This window comes from Struthio camelus, chromosome 20, assembly GCF_040807025.1.
Source record: "Struthio camelus isolate bStrCam1 chromosome 20, bStrCam1.hap1, whole genome shotgun sequence".
NCBI classification, from domain to species: Eukaryota; Metazoa; Chordata; class Aves; order Struthioniformes; family Struthionidae; genus Struthio; species Struthio camelus.
In genome coordinates, this window is record NC_090961.1 from 13,552,794 (window position 1) to 13,570,949 (window position 18,156).

General features: G+C 52.4%; 2 protein-coding genes across 5 annotated transcripts; both read left to right on the plus strand.

The window, feature by feature from the left end:
* Positions 1-838: 838 nt before the first annotated feature.
* LOC104139745 (lipocalin-15-like) lies at positions 839-4,699 on the plus strand. 4 transcript variants are annotated; one of them, XM_009668059.2, is made up of 7 exons: positions 839-1,022; positions 1,860-1,999; positions 2,286-2,356; positions 2,752-2,865; positions 3,561-3,662; positions 3,882-3,903; positions 4,538-4,699. In XM_009668059.2, exons 1-7 carry the CDS (start codon positions 927-929, stop codon positions 4,542-4,544), a joined length of 552 nt encoding a protein of 183 aa, XP_009666354.1. In that variant the 5' UTR covers positions 839-926; the 3' UTR covers positions 4,545-4,699. The 4 variants fall into 4 exon arrangements, with proteins under 4 accessions (XP_009666354.1, XP_068771431.1, XP_068771432.1 ...); XM_068915330.1 differs by having other exon boundaries at positions 3,561-3,903; XM_068915331.1 differs by having other exon boundaries at positions 2,755-2,865; positions 3,561-3,903.
* A 1,416-nt stretch (positions 4,700-6,115) lies between these two features.
* Positions 6,116-10,189, plus strand: LOC104139742 (extracellular fatty acid-binding protein). Its single transcript, XM_009668056.2, has 7 exons — positions 6,116-6,262; positions 6,620-6,759; positions 7,501-7,571; positions 8,224-8,334; positions 8,955-9,056; positions 9,339-9,364; positions 10,011-10,189. Exons 1-6 carry the CDS (start codon positions 6,167-6,169, stop codon positions 9,362-9,364), a joined length of 546 nt encoding a protein of 181 aa, XP_009666351.1. The 5' UTR covers positions 6,116-6,166; the 3' UTR covers positions 10,011-10,189.
* Positions 10,190-18,156: the final 7,967 nt, after the last annotated feature.

Here is an 18,156-nt window from a genome sequence, read left to right on the forward strand (position 1 = left end):
GGGCTCGGGCTGGCCCCAGAGGGCAGGACTGATTCAAACAGCCAATCAGCACCTAGAGAGAGCTGGCAGGATGGGACATCCTGTACCCTTGCTGCCTGGCAGAGCCATGAAACCTGTTCTCTTGCCAAGGATTCTTCCCCTTCCTCGGGGCTTCCCAAGGGTCAGGACACGCTGGGAATGGGATCATCACCTCCCATCTGCCACGGGCTCCCTTGGTCACCCTTGGCAATCACGCATCCCTGCCTCAATTTCCCCTTCAGACAGTGGGCTTGCAGTGGTGGGGATGGGACCAGAGCTGGGTCATTTCAGGGGATCTTCGAGAGCTGGTGGGAGGATGGACGTGAACCAGAGTGACTGCTCTAAGGGGCTGATGTGACTCAGCCCTGACCGTCCACATGGTCTCCGTGCCATGGACCCAGGCCCTCACAGGTGCTTTCTGGGAGCAGGGCCTCTGCCCGCTGCCAGGAGGCCACCCCATCCTGGTGGGCAGTGGTTAGAGCCTGGGCTAAAGCACTGGCCTAGCCAAACTCTGCCTCGAGGCAGGGTCCATCCCTGCACAGCCAGAGCCCCGGGGCCAAGGGACCCCCCAGCTGGGAGGGGAGCAGTGGGGACCCTCCACACAGGGCACCCTCTGTGCCCATGTTCCCCCACCTTCCCTGGACACTCCACTGGGCACAGGGCACCGCCTGGTCCCTGACCTGCTCCTCGTTGGGTCTCAGACAAGGCTGCATTCATTCAGGACTGGGCAATTAGACCTGGAAGGGGCCAACGCTGTCACCTAACACTCGCACAAATTATCCCTGCTCTTGTGTAACCTGTTGCATAAAGCGGGGGCTGGCGGGAGGGGTGCTGCCAGCAGTGGGGTATAAAGGCGGGTATGGGAAGAGGCACGTCCATCCAGCCCACATTCAGCTTCTTAAGTGAGGATGAAGACCGTGCTGTCAAGCCTGGCATTAGCCCTGCTCTGCCTGCCGTGGACGCAGGCTGAGGCCCCTGTGCAGCCAGGCTTCGACTCTGAGAAGGTAACTGCAAAGGATGGCAGCCTGGGGACTCCTGCCGTGGCTAGGGAGGAGGCTGGTTGGGGCAGGGGTCCCATCCCCTGCTATGTCCCTGGGCAGGGGTGCCCAGACCTGCAGGTCCCCCGATCCCAGGTCTGAATCTGTGCCATGTTATCGGCCATGAGATAGTGGAAAGTGGGTTAGTCTTGGCCGACACTGGCCCATGTCTCTCTCTTCTGCCATGGCCAGACCCAGCACTGTCTGCGCCACAGGGATACCTACACCCCTGCAGCTGCAATGCCCTGGAGAGTGCTGTGTTTCCCCAGGGAACATGGGCTGGGTGCTGTGTCCACCCTCCTGGCATGGGGCAGGATAGAGCTGTGATGAAGCAGCACTCGGAGGAGCAGATCCCCTCGGAAGGTGGCAGGTCACCACAGCAGATGACAGGTCCCCACGGTGGGTGGCAGGTTCCCCACAGCAGGTGATAGGTCCCCCTGCTGGTTGGCAGATCCCCCAAAGTGAGTGGCTGATCCTCCATGGTGGGTGGCAGGTCCCCACTGTGGCTGGCAGATCCTCTGGAGGGGGGCAGCTCCCCATGGCGAGTGACAGGTCCCCATGATGGCTGGCATATCCAGATGGTGGGTAGCAGATACTCTGTGGTGGCTGGCAGGTCCCCACAGTGGGTGGCAGGTCCCCATGGTGGGTGGCAGTTCCCCCGGGAGGGTGGAAAGTCCCCATGATGGGTAGCAGATCACCCATAGCGGGTAGCAGGTCCCCATGGTGAGTGGCCAGTCCCCACAAAGCCATGGGTAGCAGGTCCCCATGGCTTTCTCAACCTCCACTGGTGAGTGCTCGTCACAGTTTGCAGGGACATGGCACATCATGGCTGCCGTTTCCAACTGCCCAGTGTTCCTGAGCATGAAGGATAAGATGAAGTCATCCATCATCGTCACTAACTTCACACCGGAGGGCAACCTGGCTATGAAGGTTATTTTCCCCATGTAAGTGCCTGGTGCTGCCTGGATGCTGTGGGTAGAGTGGTCCTCCTGCTCTGCCATGGTGCCTGCAGCATCCTGCTAGGGCTGGGGACTCTCCTCCTGACAAAGGCAGTTGGAAGGGGAGCACTCTCCCTACAGATCCTAGAGCCCGCAGTGCCCTGCGGTGCCCAATCCTGCCTCCACACTGGCATATCCCCACAGCCAGGCCAGGCTTACCTCTCCATCAGGCACCCCACTACCCCCAGCATGACTTTGAGCTGCATCTGCTGTTTCAATTTTTCCTTTTCAGGTCAGATGAATGCAAAAAGCTTGAGCTGTTCTTCCAGCAAAGTGGGCAGGCCGGGCACTACATCGACACAGGTACGTGTGTGCAGGGAGACTGGTGTGATGGACTCTGCTCTTGGCCTCTGGCTGGCTGCCTCTGTGGCACCCTCAAAACCAAGAATAAGTAGCCCAAGCCTTCTCCATGCTCTCAGGGAGCAAGTGAGAGCTGGGTTTGGCCCTTCCGCCTCCATCACTTGGCAAGAGGTTGTACTGCAAGTGGGCACCTGGGCAAGCCAATATATACTCAAAGAGCTACTGGCTCAGAGATGGCATTCTCCTTTTTTGCACAGTGAAAGGGCAAACTGAGGGCCAGGGCCTCAAGCTGTGAGTCCTATCTGACCTCTGTGCAGCTTGTATAGCATCTGGGAGCCAAGGGAGTGCATGAGGTTGTGCCACATTGCCTGGCTGAGCATCATCTGGGGTCTTTTTAGCAGCAGAAGAGAAGCGGGACCTGCGTGTGATGGAGACGGACTATGATCACTACGCCATTGTATACACCGTCAAGGAGAGTGACAGGGAGCCCAGCACCACACTGCAGCTCTACAGTGAGTTTGGGAGTGGGGACAGGTGCCTCAGCTCTCCAAGGCCAAAGCAAGACGTGGCCACCAGTGAGTGGCAGAGGCAGGGCTCCCCACTGCCATCCACTGCCACCACATCAGCACTGAACTTTCTAGCACCAAGGCACATGCAGGAAATTCATTTTGGTATGAATGAAACTTTGCATCAAAAATATCCCCCTGTTATCCTGTTTCGAATCAAATCCCCTCCTGCAGTGTTTCAGTCTGGCTGCAAACCCCCATAATATACCAGTTGTACTGAGCTTCTGAGGTTGGAGCATCAGGCAACTCACATCCACCCATGCATCCTGGTGACTACCTCTCACGCATGGGTCCCAGGCTGTTGTGAGCTCCAGCCAGTGCTTACTCATCTTGCCTGCCTTGTAAGCCCTGCTAGTGGCTCTCATGGGCGGGTGGGCAGATGGCCCCCCAACCAAGCAAGTGGGCTGTCCATGCAGAGGGGTTTGTGTCCTTTTTCTGTCAGCCCAAGGCAACGATGGGATGGCCAGAACAACATCCAGTGTCCATCGCGTGGCTGCATTTCTCCGTTGCTTTATCACTGCTTGTTTTTTCTTCTCTGGAATCCCATCCCTGCACTCATGGGAGCTGGGCCCTGCATGTCCAGCTTGCCACCAGACCACCAGCTCATCAACTTTGCCTTTCCTTTGGGTTTCTGTCTGCAGCGAGGGGGCAGGATGTGGACCCCCAGCTCCTGAAGAAGTTCAAAGAGCTCTACCCCACCATGGGCCTTACTGATGACATGCTGGTGGTCATGCCAAAGTCGGGTGAGTGCCAGCAGGGCAGGCAGGGAGACACGTATCCCCTCTGTGCGAGGATGCTCTCCAAGAGGGCCAGCTCTTCAGGGGAACAGTCTTGCCATGTGTCTCCGGGATCATCTGCCACGCTGTGGCAGTGGGGTGGGCACAGGGCTGGGAGGGGCTCAGGACACCATTTATGGCAGAGAGGAGGCAGCATGTTTAGACCTCTTTTTTCCTTTTTAACAGATGAGTGCACCCAGGCTGTCAGGTGAGTGTGACCAGGAGAAAGTGGGTCTCCATCCCAGCACGGTCTGGGCTGAGCAGGGACTCACGACCTCCTGAGGTGCCCCCTGCCTGCCTCAGAGTGCTGCTCCTGCATACTTGAGTCAGGGAAGGGCCTTTCTCCAAGGAAAACATCAAGATTTTCAGCAAAATGTTAAAGAAAAGCACATGAAGTGAAATTGTTCTGGTGTTTCACAGGAGGTACCCTGAGGACATGGTGCAGTGGGCAGGGCAGCCCAGGTCCTGGGCTGGTGATGATCCCCTTGCCTGCAGGTCCCCACAGGAGCTGTGCTCCTTGGGAAGAACCCTAGAGTGGCGTTTGGGAGCACAGGGGGGCCAAGCACCCTTCCCATGAGGTCCCATGTATTGCCAGCTTTCCCCCAGCCAAGAGCAGGGGTTTTTGGCGAAACAAGGACAAGCTGCCAGCCCCCAAGAACCTCAGCCCCAGGATGGACACTGATTTGGTCTGGGCTTGCAGGAGAATGAGGCCTGGGATGGAAAAGTCCTGGGATGCCTTAAGGACCTTGGCTCCACTGCAGCGAGAGGGTGGTGCCCAGCTTTCCCCAACACCTATTAGTGCTGTTGCCTCTAACCACTCATCTAACTGTCCTGCCTTCCAGCAACTGAAGGCAAATGGATGCCCTCCAGACCTTGTGGAAACCAGGCTCTGCTCCCCTCCTCCACAGTGCCCCTTCCTTTCCTCCCTGGCTGGGTTCTGCCAGACCTGCTGCTCCCACGAGGACCACACTTCTCCCTCCTGAATAAATAGGTGCAGAAGCTTCCCAAGAGCTTGATGTATTTATTGGGGATTGTAGGAGGGGCTGCCAGGGTCTTCCTGGACAAGACCTTTCCACTCAGCACCACAGGGACATTTGGTGTATGGGGGGGGGGGCTCCTTCCCTGCACTGTTTACAGAGCCCAGGATGGGGATGATGGGAGAGCAGAGGCTGGGGAAGGTGCAGTGGGGCATCTGCTGAGGGTGCGGGCAGAGAAGAAATGAGCAACTGGGATGAATAAGGATTCATGCAGCTCGGATGGTGGGTTGGATCAAGCAAGCAACCTGCCCAGCTCTGCCTGCCCTGGCCTGGCTCTTGGTAGGCAGCTCTTCCCTAGGACATCCAGGTCTCTAATCAGCCCCTGCCCCAGCCAGCCTTGGGCCCATCTGGCTGGGGCAGAACAGACCGAGGTGTGAGTGCTGCCGCACCATGACTGCCCAGGAAAAGTACACAGAGGGAATGGGACCTCCATGCCTGCCTCCTGGCCCCTTTGGCATCCCCATCTACCTGCTGCTCAAGGTAGAGTCATGCTGCAATGAGCCCCAAAGACACGCAAGGCCCTTCCTCCACCCCCCTCTGCTCCCATACTGGGACATGCCAGCCACCTACCGCCAATGCAGAGGGGAGACAATCCCCTGGCTGCCCCACTATCCCCACTCCCCAAGCAACGGTCACCAAGGAGTGGGAGTCCCTTGGTGTCTGGCCAGGAGCTGCAGGGAAGCAGTGTGGACCCTTTCAAGGAAGCCATGGCCCCAGGAGTCCATCTGAGCCAGGTCTTGGGAGCACAGGAGACAACACACCCCGGGGTGGAGGTGATGCACTCCCACAGTGACACAAAGCCCTTCTTCTGCCTATGCTGCTCAGGGTCTGTCTGCCTTCAAGGAGCCTGAATGCTCCTGAGCTGGTAGGTGCGCCCACATGGGCACAACAGGGTCAGGTCGTGCCACCAAAGTATTGGCACCAGGATTTGGGTGCGGAGGTACCCCTGGGGGAGATGCTCGCCCAGCCAGAGGGATGAGTCACCCTGTGCTCCTTGGTGCTAAGTGCCCTGAAGTGCCATGGTTCCTATGTGTGCCCAGTCTGAGGAGGACCTCCTGCTTCCACTGAGCAGTTCTCCAGCAGCTAGCAGGAGGAACAAAAGGTCCCTTTGTCCTTTCATGAGGGATTAAAAAGATGAAAAACTTCCTTTTAGCTCTAGTGCAGCAGAGATTCTCTAAACTTCTCGCTCAAACTCCTCCTTGAGGCTTGGAAACAATTTCCTTCTTCCATGAGATGAGACACTGTTTACCCAGGGATGACTTCAGCCCTTCAAAACCACCACCTCACCCAAGCCAACAATAACATCATCATCAAAGCAGTTCCACACTCAGCAGTGACGAGGTGAGTGGGAGGGGAAAACACAGCTCTATAAAGCCAGCAGCTCTGGGACCACTCTCCATCCCGCTGAGCGAAGCTGGAGGAGGCTGTGGCAAGATGAGGGCCATCGTACTGAGCCTGGGGCTGGCCCTGCTCTGCTTGTTGCATGTGGAGGCTGAAGACCAGGGGGCTGCGGAGATAAACAAGAACAAGGTGACTCCCAGGGTCCTGGGGAAGGAAAGGTGGGAGTGTGACCTCCAGTCACCAGGGTGGGAAATGAAGATGTGTTTTGTTACTGGGGACAACTGGGGACATTACAGCCACCTCAGGAGATCTTGTCTGCCTCAGCTGTCTCAGAGCAACTAGATGCCCAGGTAAGTGCAGTTGCCCAGCTCCAATGTAGGTGCTCCAACAGGGTATTTATGTGCCTGGAAAAGACACAGGTGTCTGACAGCCTGAGAGTTGTGGAAGCCTGTGGGTCCCTGCAGAGAGGTGTCCAAACTGCTGAGCCCCTCCAGAGAGGCAAGCCCTGCCTTGTCGCCCAGACTCACTGTCTACCTTTGCCACCAGATTGCGGGGAAATGGCACATCGTTGCTCTGGCTTCAGACTCTGAAGGCTACCTCCGTAAGAAGGATGAGCTGAAGATGTCAATGGCCAACATCTTGCTGCTGGAAAATGGCACCCTGAAGGTCTCCTTGGCCATTCCCACGTAAGTGCCAAGCACTTTTCTCCATGGGCTTCAATGAATGACCCTTTCCCCAGACTTTCACTAGTGAGACTCCACCTGGGTCCCTCCACCCAGCACCCACCAAAGACCTGGATGAGGAGGGAGGCAGAGCCTCCAGATGTGTAGCAGTCATGGGTTTGAATCTGCGGGCTTGGGAGAGCAGTGTCATGGAGATGCCCTTCCCAAGCACTGCTCACAGTCTGTTCAGGAGCAGAGGGGTCCCTGCCATCAGAACCCACGATGGGACACAGAAGGGCAGGCAGGTTCATGCCAGTACCCACACAGGGGCGGTCCCTTTGTGGAGACTGAGACAGCTCGCTTCTCCCTGTGCCTTCCCAGGACATTGATAAGTGAGCATCAGAGCTTTCCAGGCAGGACTGGCACCATCCTATTAGAGCAGTATGAACAAGGGAACATCCATGTGACCTCATAGGATGATCCTTGCATGCTAGTGCTCTGTTCTGGCAACCAAACCACCCATTACTCTGAAGATGGCATCTGTCCTCCCACCCACCCATACCATCCCATCCCCTAGCAGGAAATTCAATGTTTGGGGTGGAAACTCCAGATCCAGCATCGCTATGGGAGAGGGAGGTGGGTGACTTCACCCCAGTTGGTGCATGGTGATGCTCCACCATTGCCTGCACATGTCCTTGCTGAGCTAAACTTGCTCCAGCATACCCTTGGGGCTGAATGACAAAAGTGTCCTTCCTTGTTTTGCAGCTCAGAGGGATGCAAGAAATCAGAGTTTATCTTTAAAAAAATAGGCATCCCAGGTGAATTCTACTACTCCGGTGAGTGTTGGGGGAACACAGCCACTTAGGCATGGGTGGAGGCACTTCCTGTTGCCCTTTCTGAAGCAACTGGTTCTTCCTTGGGACCTGGGCCTCAGGAATGCCTGTCTGCCTCTCCTGAGGTCCTGGGGTGGGGAAATCCCTCTGTGGCTGGTGGCTGGCTGCAGTGCCAGGGTAGGAATCTCTCCAGTGTGGCTGCCCTGCACTACCTCCATGACAGAAGCTGCTCTGGTTTGAGATGGCTGTGCTCAGACTGAACTTAATCTCTGGGGCAAAGCAGATTCATTCTGCAATGGGAATATGTATGGATGGTCCCAAGCGATGAAGCAGCAGTGATTTCAGAAGGCTCCCACCATTTGCACCTCAGATGTTAGACTAACGCTGGCCAGGTTACTCCATTGTCTGCAGTGACCATCCCCAGACCTTCACTGTGTTCATGGTCCCTGTTTGAGTCGCAGCTCTGCTATGATCTGATCTGTAGGCCCCTCTAGGCCTTCAGAGGAGCCTTGCCAAGATCAAAAACCAGGAGTGGAGAAATACGAGCTGGGTGGATGTGGCTCTTGGCTTTCTGCATTCTAATAGGCCTTTTGCATGGTGGGAGCTTTTGGGGGATGGAATGAATTTTTTTACTTTCTTCCATGTTCTTTTACAGAGAGAGGCAATAAAACAGTGCAGGTGATGGAAACCGACTACAAGAGCTATGCAATTATATTTGCATCCAGAGTGAAGGATGGGAAGACCTTGCATATGCTGAGGCTCTACAGTACGTAGCCGGTGGTGGGCTGACCAACAGCCTTGCTGACCACAGACCATGTGGTGCTTTGCAGTGTCATGAGGAGAGAGTCATCCAGAGGGTGCTTAGTACCCGCAAGAGAGACCTGCCCTCCATCCCACTCTCTTGTGTCTGGCCCTGTTGCCCCGCTGGGTGGTTGAGGGGCTGTTGCTGCTGAAAATCCCCTGTGTGGCAGGAAGAAAGGTAAATGATTTGGGGATGGAGGGGGCAGGTCCAAAATCCCTGCTCTGTGACAGGAATGCATGGTTTTGGGTAAGTCGCTTGGTAAAACAGGGCTAAAAGCGGAGGTCCTGCTGCAGGAATAAGGAGGGGATCAGAAACAGTGGAGATGGGAACTAAAGACAGGAGTTGCCATGCTGGTTGTAGATGCATTGGTGCCAGGGCCTCTGCTTCATCTCAGTCCTTGGCAGTGATGTCTCACATGCCCAGCCACTGCCACACTGCTGGGATCTTCACTGCTCCCTCCCACCTTCTCCCAGGAACTGTCCAGCCCATCTGTCTCCTGTCCTCACTTACATGAGTCCATCGGGTGCCCAGATAATTCAATGCACAGACCAAAGCCTGGTGCTAATGCAGGTCTTTGCCTTTAGGCAGAACCCGGGAGGTGAGTCCCAAAATCACAGAGCTGTTCAGGAAGCTGGCCAAGGAACAGAGCTACACAGATGAAATGATCAAGATGCTGCCCAGCCAAGGTTAGTACAGCTCAGAACCAGATTTGTACGAGCCAGCCTGGCTTGTTCGATATGCGCAGCCAGAACGTGCTGACAGCAGCTCGTTTGGTCCATACTTACCACCACTTTGTGGTTTGTACTGCCAGGAGAAGGCCCTCGTAATGAGATGTGCTCTGGCTTAAGCATGTTATGACTTTTGCCCTGCTCGACTTCATTCCTGGATTATCTGCTTGCTATTTTTTGTGCTAAATGGTACTAGCCAGACCATGGCCATGGACTCAGCCTTTCTCTTTATTTTCACAGAGGAATGTGGCACTGAAGAACCATAGGTGAGTTGCTGTAGTACTTGCAAAGTCCTCAGCTGAAATTTGCTCCCCTTGATGCCCAAGCAAGGGCCACCATGAACTCCTTGAATCACTCTGGGGGCCATGTCATGTAAGCCAGGCTGGAGCTTACACCCAGGTAGGACTGTTTCTTTTTGAGCAGAATGCTCCCTGGAGCTTCTGCAGCAGGGAGCACAGGGCCCCAACAGAGGTACCGTGACCTCAGGGTGCAGTGCTGCCCAGCAGTGAGTAAGGACATCTGAACCAAAGCTGCAGGGTGCCATTCAGTGGAGAAATGGCTGCAGAGTTTATCTAGCAGTGAGAGCCAGCACAAGGACTTTTCCCAAAGGGACCTGAGGGTTGTTAACAGGCAAAACTGGCAAGAGGCTGGGTTGATGTCTCACCACACAAAACATGGTTGCTGTTAACCCACTGGGCAGCCCTGGCACAGGATTTCCCACTGCTCTAGTACCTATTCATTTGTAGGGATCAGATAGAAATCTCCCATCCATCCCTGGAGATGGCCCAAGCCTACAGAGCTGAAGATAACTGGAAGAGAAAGCATGGACTGTGGCAGAGAGTCCTGCTTGGCTTGCTCTGTTGGCCTCTTCACCCCCTAATACTTAGCCCACCTCTCCTGGCTGTTTTCTAGGAGGCACCGGGCTGGCTGGTGGATGCTGCTCTCTGAGAAAGGCAAGACCCACATCCTGAAGTTCCAGGCTGCCTCTCTGCCATCCCTCTTCAAGGTCGGCGGTCAGGGCCTTGACACATCTTCTGCTCCTCCAGTGCATTTTCCCTCCTCTTTGACAAATAAAAAGAATCAGAACTTCCCTCTCTGAGTTTGGTGTAGTTATCTGGGGATAATCCAGGTTGCCCAAGCATCTTTTCCCTCCTGCCTTCTTCCCAGGCTCTGGGGATGATGAATAACCAGGGGTGATATTCATCCAAGTACAGCAAGGCACACATTCAGGAATGCACCCAGGGCGCCAGGCAGGTGAGTACTTGGAGCCCGTGAGGATTTACCTCCTCCTGGGTGCATCCCAGGCAGAGCAGGGCTTGCTGCCCAAGCTCCCAGTATGGCTGTCTCCTGGAGCAGGACCGCAGATGGGCAGAGGTGAATTGAGGAGTGGAGTGAGGTTGGAAATCCCACTGTCGTGAGGGGCTGGGCTGAGAAAGGCCATGGGAGTTTCAGAAAGCTGAGGTTGGAGTTTGAAGGGCTTGTGGCCATGTCCACACGGCTAGTGGCCATGTCCACACGGCTAGTGGCCATCCCACCAACCTTTTCTCTGCTTGCCTTGCAGTGATTGCCAGCTCTGTGCTCCTTTTAAGCCCTATCTGTCCATTAGTTCAGGCTCGGCCATGGGAGGGACAGGTCTCAGCTCTGGGACCTTTCAGGCCCACTAGCCGCCATGGTGGCTCTCAGGGTTGGTCACATGCAGGTATATCTAGAGATGGGCTTCCAAAGCTGCTCTAACCACTGCTCCTCCTGTCCTCTGAGGCAAAGGTGGGTGGAGGAAGGATCTGGGATTCCCCACAGGCTGACTCTGAATATAAACACAGGGAAACAGGTGCACTTTTAATCCCCAAGCAGCACAACCCTAATCAGGCACTGGGCTTCCCCTTAGACCCATTAACCTTCCAGCCACGTGATTGGACTTTTCAGTCCTTTCAGAGCACATACTCCATTTCCCCATGCTTCTCTCCTGATGAAACAAAAGTGACACCAAAGCTTTCTTCAGAGAGCTGGTACAGGTCTGTGTGTGGTCTCTGTCCCTGGGCACTCTGCAGCGGTCAGATTATTCAGTGATGGTAAATGTCTGCCCCTGTCTGTAGGGGCCATCTTTCTTTGAATTCATATTTCTGAGTAGAAATCCCACTCCACCCTTCCATGCCAAGAGCTGCTATTCTCTGTGCTGTTCAGCTCTCCTCGCTCCCCAAATCCACTCTGACAAACAGAAAACTACACAGGGTAAACTGTGCTCCCAGCAAAGCCCTTGGAAAGCTGGACTGAGGCATCACGCATGTGCTGATCTTCAAAGGCTCAGTCAATGATCACAGGCACTGAGATTCCACAGGGTAAACTACAGTTGTCCCCCATCTCGGAAAAGGAAGTTCCCCAAAAATCCTTTCCACTGATCTTTCCACTCCGCCAGTCCCTGGCCATCATTGCTTGTCTATCCAGGCTTTCATTTCAGTCTGTGCTCTGCCTCATTTCTGTGTAGTAGTACCAGATGTGTCGGGTCAGCTGAATTCATCAGAATGTTTCTAGATGCTCCTTCCTTCTCCTTGTCATGGCGACAGGGAAAATACGTTTGGGAAACTTCTCCTCCTGATCTTGATGCTGAATGCGGACGGAGCTGTGGCTGGTCCTGGGGTTCCCTTTACCTCAGGAACTTCTACCTCAGTTCTTTCCTATTTTGTGGGTCCTTTTTGCACTATTTGCCCCTTTGCACTCTTTGGTGCTCTTCTCTTCCCTGGAGTGGTGGCTGGAGGAGGATGAAGAAAGGGAGGTTATGGTCCAATTGGCAGCACCTCACTCCCTGCTGGGAAAACTCAGGCCCTGAGCACTGACTCCTGTTTGTGCCCTTGCAGAGCTGGACACATCCTAACAGCAGCAAGGCAATGGTCACAGCTGGGAATTTCCAAGCCAGTGACACCTCCACGCTTTTTGGGAAGGAGTCTGCATTTCCCAACAGGAATTCACCTCTTTGGCCAGTTTGTACTGGAATAGTTCAAGTGTTTGCCAAGCTTCCAAGAGTGCTGGGCCCACACATAGCTTTGCCTCAAGGCTTGTTTCCAGTACATTTGTTAATGTGGATCATAACATCCTGCCACCAGCAACACCCTTTGCCAAGGACTATATGTGACTGGGAGTCCTGGTGTCTCCACATTATGTTCCAGCCAAATATTTCCTTCCTGCCTTGTGTGGGCATTACCCAGGCACAAGGCAGTGAGATCATTTCTTTCTGCCATCAATATTTTCCATTCCTCCTCCTGCACTTTTGTTTTCTCCCTGTGCTGTGTGCCACGTGCCTGCTGTGGCTGCTCCAGAGCAGATCTGTACACAGCGGGCTCAGTCCACCTTTCCAGCTTCTTCTCTGTTTGCAACTTTCCTCCATGCAGAACAGGCAAGGGGGCTGAGGGGGTCCATACCATGTCGTGGCTCCCCACAACTCCTCAGCCCCCTCATTGAGCCTATCGTTATACTTGCCACTCATCCCAAACTGAGAGCATTTTCACCTTGATGCTCCTCCCTAGCTTTTTGCTGCTCTGCAGGTCAGGTTCCGGTCCGACCAGGAGGTCTGAGGTCCTGACAACGACAAAAATGGTGCCATCCCATAAGCAGAGAGCAGAGCATCGTGTTGGGGTGTGAGTCACAGTGCTCCTGCCCGGCCCAGCAGGCTGAGGAAATTGCCTCTTCCATCGCCGCATGCTGCGTGGTGTGATCTGAACCACAGCAGCTGCAGTGAGGTTGGCTGTGCCAGGTCGGATCATACATCCTCTCTCCCAGCGCTCTGTCTTCAACAGTAGCCCATACCAGGCACAAAGCAAAGTGCATAGGAGCAGGGTGAAATGACTGCAGTACCTGCCCCACTTTAGGAAAACTCAGCAATGTTGGTGAGATGTGGCTGTTGTATAAAGACTTCCACAGGATTTTTCTTCCTTTAATGTGTCTAGTCTTCCTGGGCTGAGGTACACTTTTGGCACTCTGATATTTATGAGAAGCTCTTTTGCAATCTTCACAGCTGATGGCAGTGGTGCTTTTTAGCGATTTATTTTTTCTATTCATCCTCTTCCTGCTCTTCCAGATCTTAAAGTGACCCTCTCAGTATTCTTGCTCCCCCATCTGGAGGGTCCTGTGCCATGCACCTCTCATCCTTCTCTCTTTCTCTCTTGCCTTGATCATGTCCACACTGAGGCCACGTAACCACACCTGGACTTCCACTCAGTCATGAAGATGTGGGTGCACCTTGGATTTATGCAACATCTTGTCCTGTTGTCCACTCCCGTCCTAAGATCTCTTGCTGCATTTGCCACTTTTGACACCTGCTGCAAGGCCATCTATCAGCACAGTGACCTCTCTGGGATGATAACAGCTGGCTGAGAAGTGCAGAGGGTTGTGGGACATCACAGCTGTGTCCTGTGTCACTGTCCTGGCACTTGCTCCTGTGAGACACTTCTGTGACTCTGGCTTGATCTTCAGTCTTACTGCCCTGCTAATCTGCTATCAGCGGACTCTGTCCCTTCCCTGTTCACATCCCTTTCTAGGTCACCTGTGAACACATTGATTAGCACATGGGGTAATCTTTGTCCCATGGCTGCCTTTTTCTGTCTCTTAGCCACTCATCTGTCCGTGTGAGGATCTTCCTCCTCAGTCTATGGTAGCTTACCTTCAGTAAGCTTTGATGAAGACCCTTCCCAGATGAGGAAGGAATGTCCAATACCTGTGTCATGTTGATTCCTCCAAAAACATTTTTGAGGCATGACTTTTCTGTGCAGAAGTTGGAATCAGTCTCCCCCCGACATAATTTGTCCGTGCATCAATCAGTTCTGCCCTTTATTACAACTTTTGTGAATCTGCCTGCTGTGCATAGCAGGTCTATTTGTTTGTAGTTCTCTTTATCTCTTATAGCCTCCTTAAAAACTAGCATAATATTTACCACCTGTAGTCTTCCAATGAGAAGGCAGTTCTAAGAAGACACACTGCAGTAAAAAGTTCATGAGTTTCATACCTAATTTATTTTGACTGGAAATGTCATTTCCACTGTTTAACTACTCATTTTTATTTCTGTATTGGCAAATCAATTTAGGACAGCTCCTTTAATGTATCAACAAAAGAGATGTCCTAGCCAAGGAGTCTACCAAAATTTCTCCTCAGTAAAGGCAGATGCAGAGTTCCTTTGCTTTCCTATCAGCTTATTTTCTTTGAATATTCACTTTGAATTTGACCATCTATTGATCTAACGGATTCTAGTATTCAGTTCCTGCCCCGATGCCTTTAAAAAAAAGCACATATATAAAGAAAGATGTTATTCCTCAGCATAGAGGAGCAACTGGCCATCTTCTGGTGGTTTTGGGTTGTTCATCTTATTCTGTTGCTGGTTAACTTTCCAGGGCTTATCCTACTGTCTTCCTATGGATGCAACATCTGCAAGTTTTAAAAAGTTTATCTTTTTTCTGGTCAGACCTTTAAACTGTCATTTTAATCATGCTGGCTTCCCTTTGGACTCTGTAAGGTTGTTTGGGGTTTGTGCTTTCTAATACCAGCTTAGGCGCTCAGAGCAAAGCTAAGCAGGTCTTTCTAAACAACCTCTGTTCCATCTGCAGTATTTTGTGTTTTTGACTGTTCCTTTTTATGAGTTTTCCCTTCAATCTCTTCAATTTTTTTTCCCCTTTTAAAAATAAAGTGTGACTGTGTTGTATTGTTTCTGGTTCTAAGTGTGTCACTGCCTGTTATAAGAACAGCTTTTTTATTAAAACTCTTTGAACCAGGTCCGGTGTGCTGCTCAGGACCAAATCAGGAGTCTCTTCCCTCCTGTGGACTCTCAACCGGCTGCCCTATGCCTGAGCAACCTAAAAATTTGGCTTCTGCGTCATGCTCCACTGTGACACATCTAACCTGCATGGAGCTAACTGTGTGTTAGCCCCGCTTGGATGTCCTTTTGCATGTGACGGCCAGGAGCTGCCTGCACTTGCCTGTCACTCTTGAATCATGTAGAGTGGATGCCTGGGCTTCCCAAAGAGCCACTGGACTTGTGACCTGGCCAGTAGCAGCCCAGCTGGACTAGAAAGGAGGAAAGCTTTTCTCAGCCCTCAGGCCTCAAGGTCAGTCCCACATAGTGATCTGAGTGGATGGGCAACAGCTCTTTGCAGCACAGGCATAAACTGTTTGAGCTCCCATGGGTTAGGAGTGACCTCGAAATTGCCACTTACTGCTTATAGACACCCCTAAGCTATGTCTGAGCCCCACCACAGAGGGATACAACTGTTTTTGCTCCTTAGTCTAGGGAAGGGCAAATATAGCTTCTGTCTCCAGGCGCTGCACAATAAGCCCCTTGGAGCCTTTTCAGAAGTTAAGACTGCAGAAGCTCAGATACTTTTAATGACATCAACTGAGACACATTAAAAGTGAAGAAAAAACTCACGGTTACTGGGACAGCAAGGTGTCCTTTTGGGTCATAGCTCCATGAGACTCTAGCACTGGAAATGTAACTGGCTTAGGAAGTTCTCACTTCCTCCAGATGTGCTGTTGGAAGCATGTGGCTAATTTCAGTTTGGATCATCTCTGGAAGTGCTTTTATACTTTGGCAGTATGAACAGTTGGCCCAACACAGCTGATGACAGGTGGTCTTGTGGCCTGAAGGTGGGAAGAAACGTGGCTGGGGACTTCCCAAGCTGACGCTGCTGCCAGATTCAGTGTCTTCTGAAATGAGTAAAGATGCTTCAGTCCCAACAATGCCAAACATCAGTGACAATGTGCCTGTTGTGAATGACAAAGCTTTGGGCTCTGGTTGTTATGCTGGAGGGCAGGATTGCCATTCAGAGAGACCTCAGTAGCCCGGAGAAATGGGGTAGCACAAGTTCAGACAAGGCAAATGCAAAGTCCCGCCCCTCAGATGGGCTAACCCTGTGCAATAGGACAGAATGGGGCATAGAGATGCTTTCCAGAAAAAGCCCTGGGTGTTTGGTAGGCAACGAGCTGAACCTCAGTCAACAGAATGTCATTGCTGCAAAGGCAGCAAAATGCACCCTGGGCTGCATTAGCACAGGAGTAGCCAGCAGCTCAAGAGAGGTGACTGTTCTCCTCTACTGAGCACTTACGAGACCACATCTGGAGTACAAAGGAGAAATATGACTGCTGTCTCCAGCTACCCAAGGGGTGGATGTAGAGAGCTCTTCTTGAAGGTGCATGGTGATAGGATGAAGGGCAACAGCTAGAAACTGCGACAGGGGGAATTCCAATTAGACCCAAGAAAAGTGTTCTTCATGAGGGTGATCTTGCATTGGAGCAGGGGTCCAGAAACGTGGTGGGATCCGCATTGTTGGAGATACCCAAATTCAGCTGGACAAGTCTCTAAGCAACATGATCAAACTTCAAAATTGTCCTTGCTCTGAGCAGAGGGTCAGACCAGAGACCCCTGAGGTCCTTTCCAACCAAAATCATCCTGTGACTCCCAGGGCCTTGGAGCACTTGAGGAAATCTGCACCAGTTACGTGAACAGTACTAACAAGGAACCCAGCTGGATGCAACGAGCTGATCTCCAAACACTAACAGAAATTATTTATTCATTATTGACCATTCAGAAATTAATTAAAACTGTGAACAATACTGAGGAAGAGGCCTATTCCTAATAAGTCCACTCTTTATGTGCTCTAAGTCTTAGGTTCTCTGCTGTAGTCCTCCTTTCCATGCGCTGCTAGCTGTGTACTGCTGCAGGACAACTATGGGTAGACCAAGGAAGGGTCCAAGCTTGCTCTGGAAAAACAGAGTGTGCTCTTGAGGCCCACACTGGCCTTTGCAAACTGGTGCATTTTGGGGGGAAATCGCCTTTCCAGATTCCCAAATTTCTCACAGGTGAAATGTCTCAGAGAAGCAATGTGCTTTATACTTGCTAGAGCCTTCCATGCCACTCCTAAAACTTGTCCAAAAAAAAAAGGTTATCCAGCAAAGCCAGGAGGTGCATTCTTGATTGCAAATGTGGAAAAAGGTTAGGAAAGGAAAGCACAGGCAGAAGAATACCTGATATATTCCTGGACTTCAGCTCTTGCTTAAGGGTTTCTCTGAGGTAACTTGGCTGCAGAGCCCACAGGACTAGCTCAGTCCTGCTCCACAGCAGGACCACTCCTCTGAGTGTTTCTAGCTGCTAGGAAGCTCAAGCACAGCTTTAGATCTGTCCCACAATTCCAGCTCCTGGAAGTTTGTGGCCCTCTTTGTGCAGGGTGCTGACAGGGCACCCATTGGGGTGGGTATGCAGAAGTTCACAGCTGGACACTGAACACAGGACTCTGCACTCTATATTTACTCTCAGTATTTTTCCCTGGTCCCACAGCATCCCAAACCATGGTGCCCAAGGGGCTATGCCTGAGCAATTATGGACTTTGCTGTAACAGGGGAGCTTTTCACAGCTGCCACCTAGGGGTGTATTGAAATCACCCTGGTCTTTTCCCCAGACCAAATTGCTAGTGCTGCCAGACCCCCTTGGTATGAAGAGAGGAAAGCATCTTCTCAAGGTAAGCTGTGCAAGGGCCAGGTCATCAGGTGTCCTTAACCGATATCCAGGGTGAGTACTGCAAACTAGGACAGTCATAGGATTGAGGAATAGGGAAGGAGGTAGCCCCCATGTAAGAGGGCTGCAAGGCTAACTCTGCCCTGCTCTGCTCTATCTCCTTTTCCCACAACCAGATGTGGATGTCCTTGTGCTACCTCTCATGATCCAGTAGCCATGTGAGTACCAGGGAGCCTGGGTGACCTGTCTCAAAATTCACACCACTGCAGCTTGCCTGCTCACAGTGCTCACATGAGCCGGCTGAAGCTAACAAGCCCTGCCCCTACTGCAAATATGGCTCTGGCCACAGTGCAGACGTATCCCTTGTTCACATGTGTTGCAGCCCATTTCCCGTCAGTGTTTGCAGTCTGTTTCCTATCAATGTTTGCAGTCTGACTGTGGTGTGGCTCTACAAACCCAACAAGACTGTATTATTAGTGTGTGCTTCACAAAGAGAAGCACTGATCAACTGCTCCCAAAACTGTCTCAAGCTCAATTGTCTCATATTAGATTTGATTGCAAATTAGATGT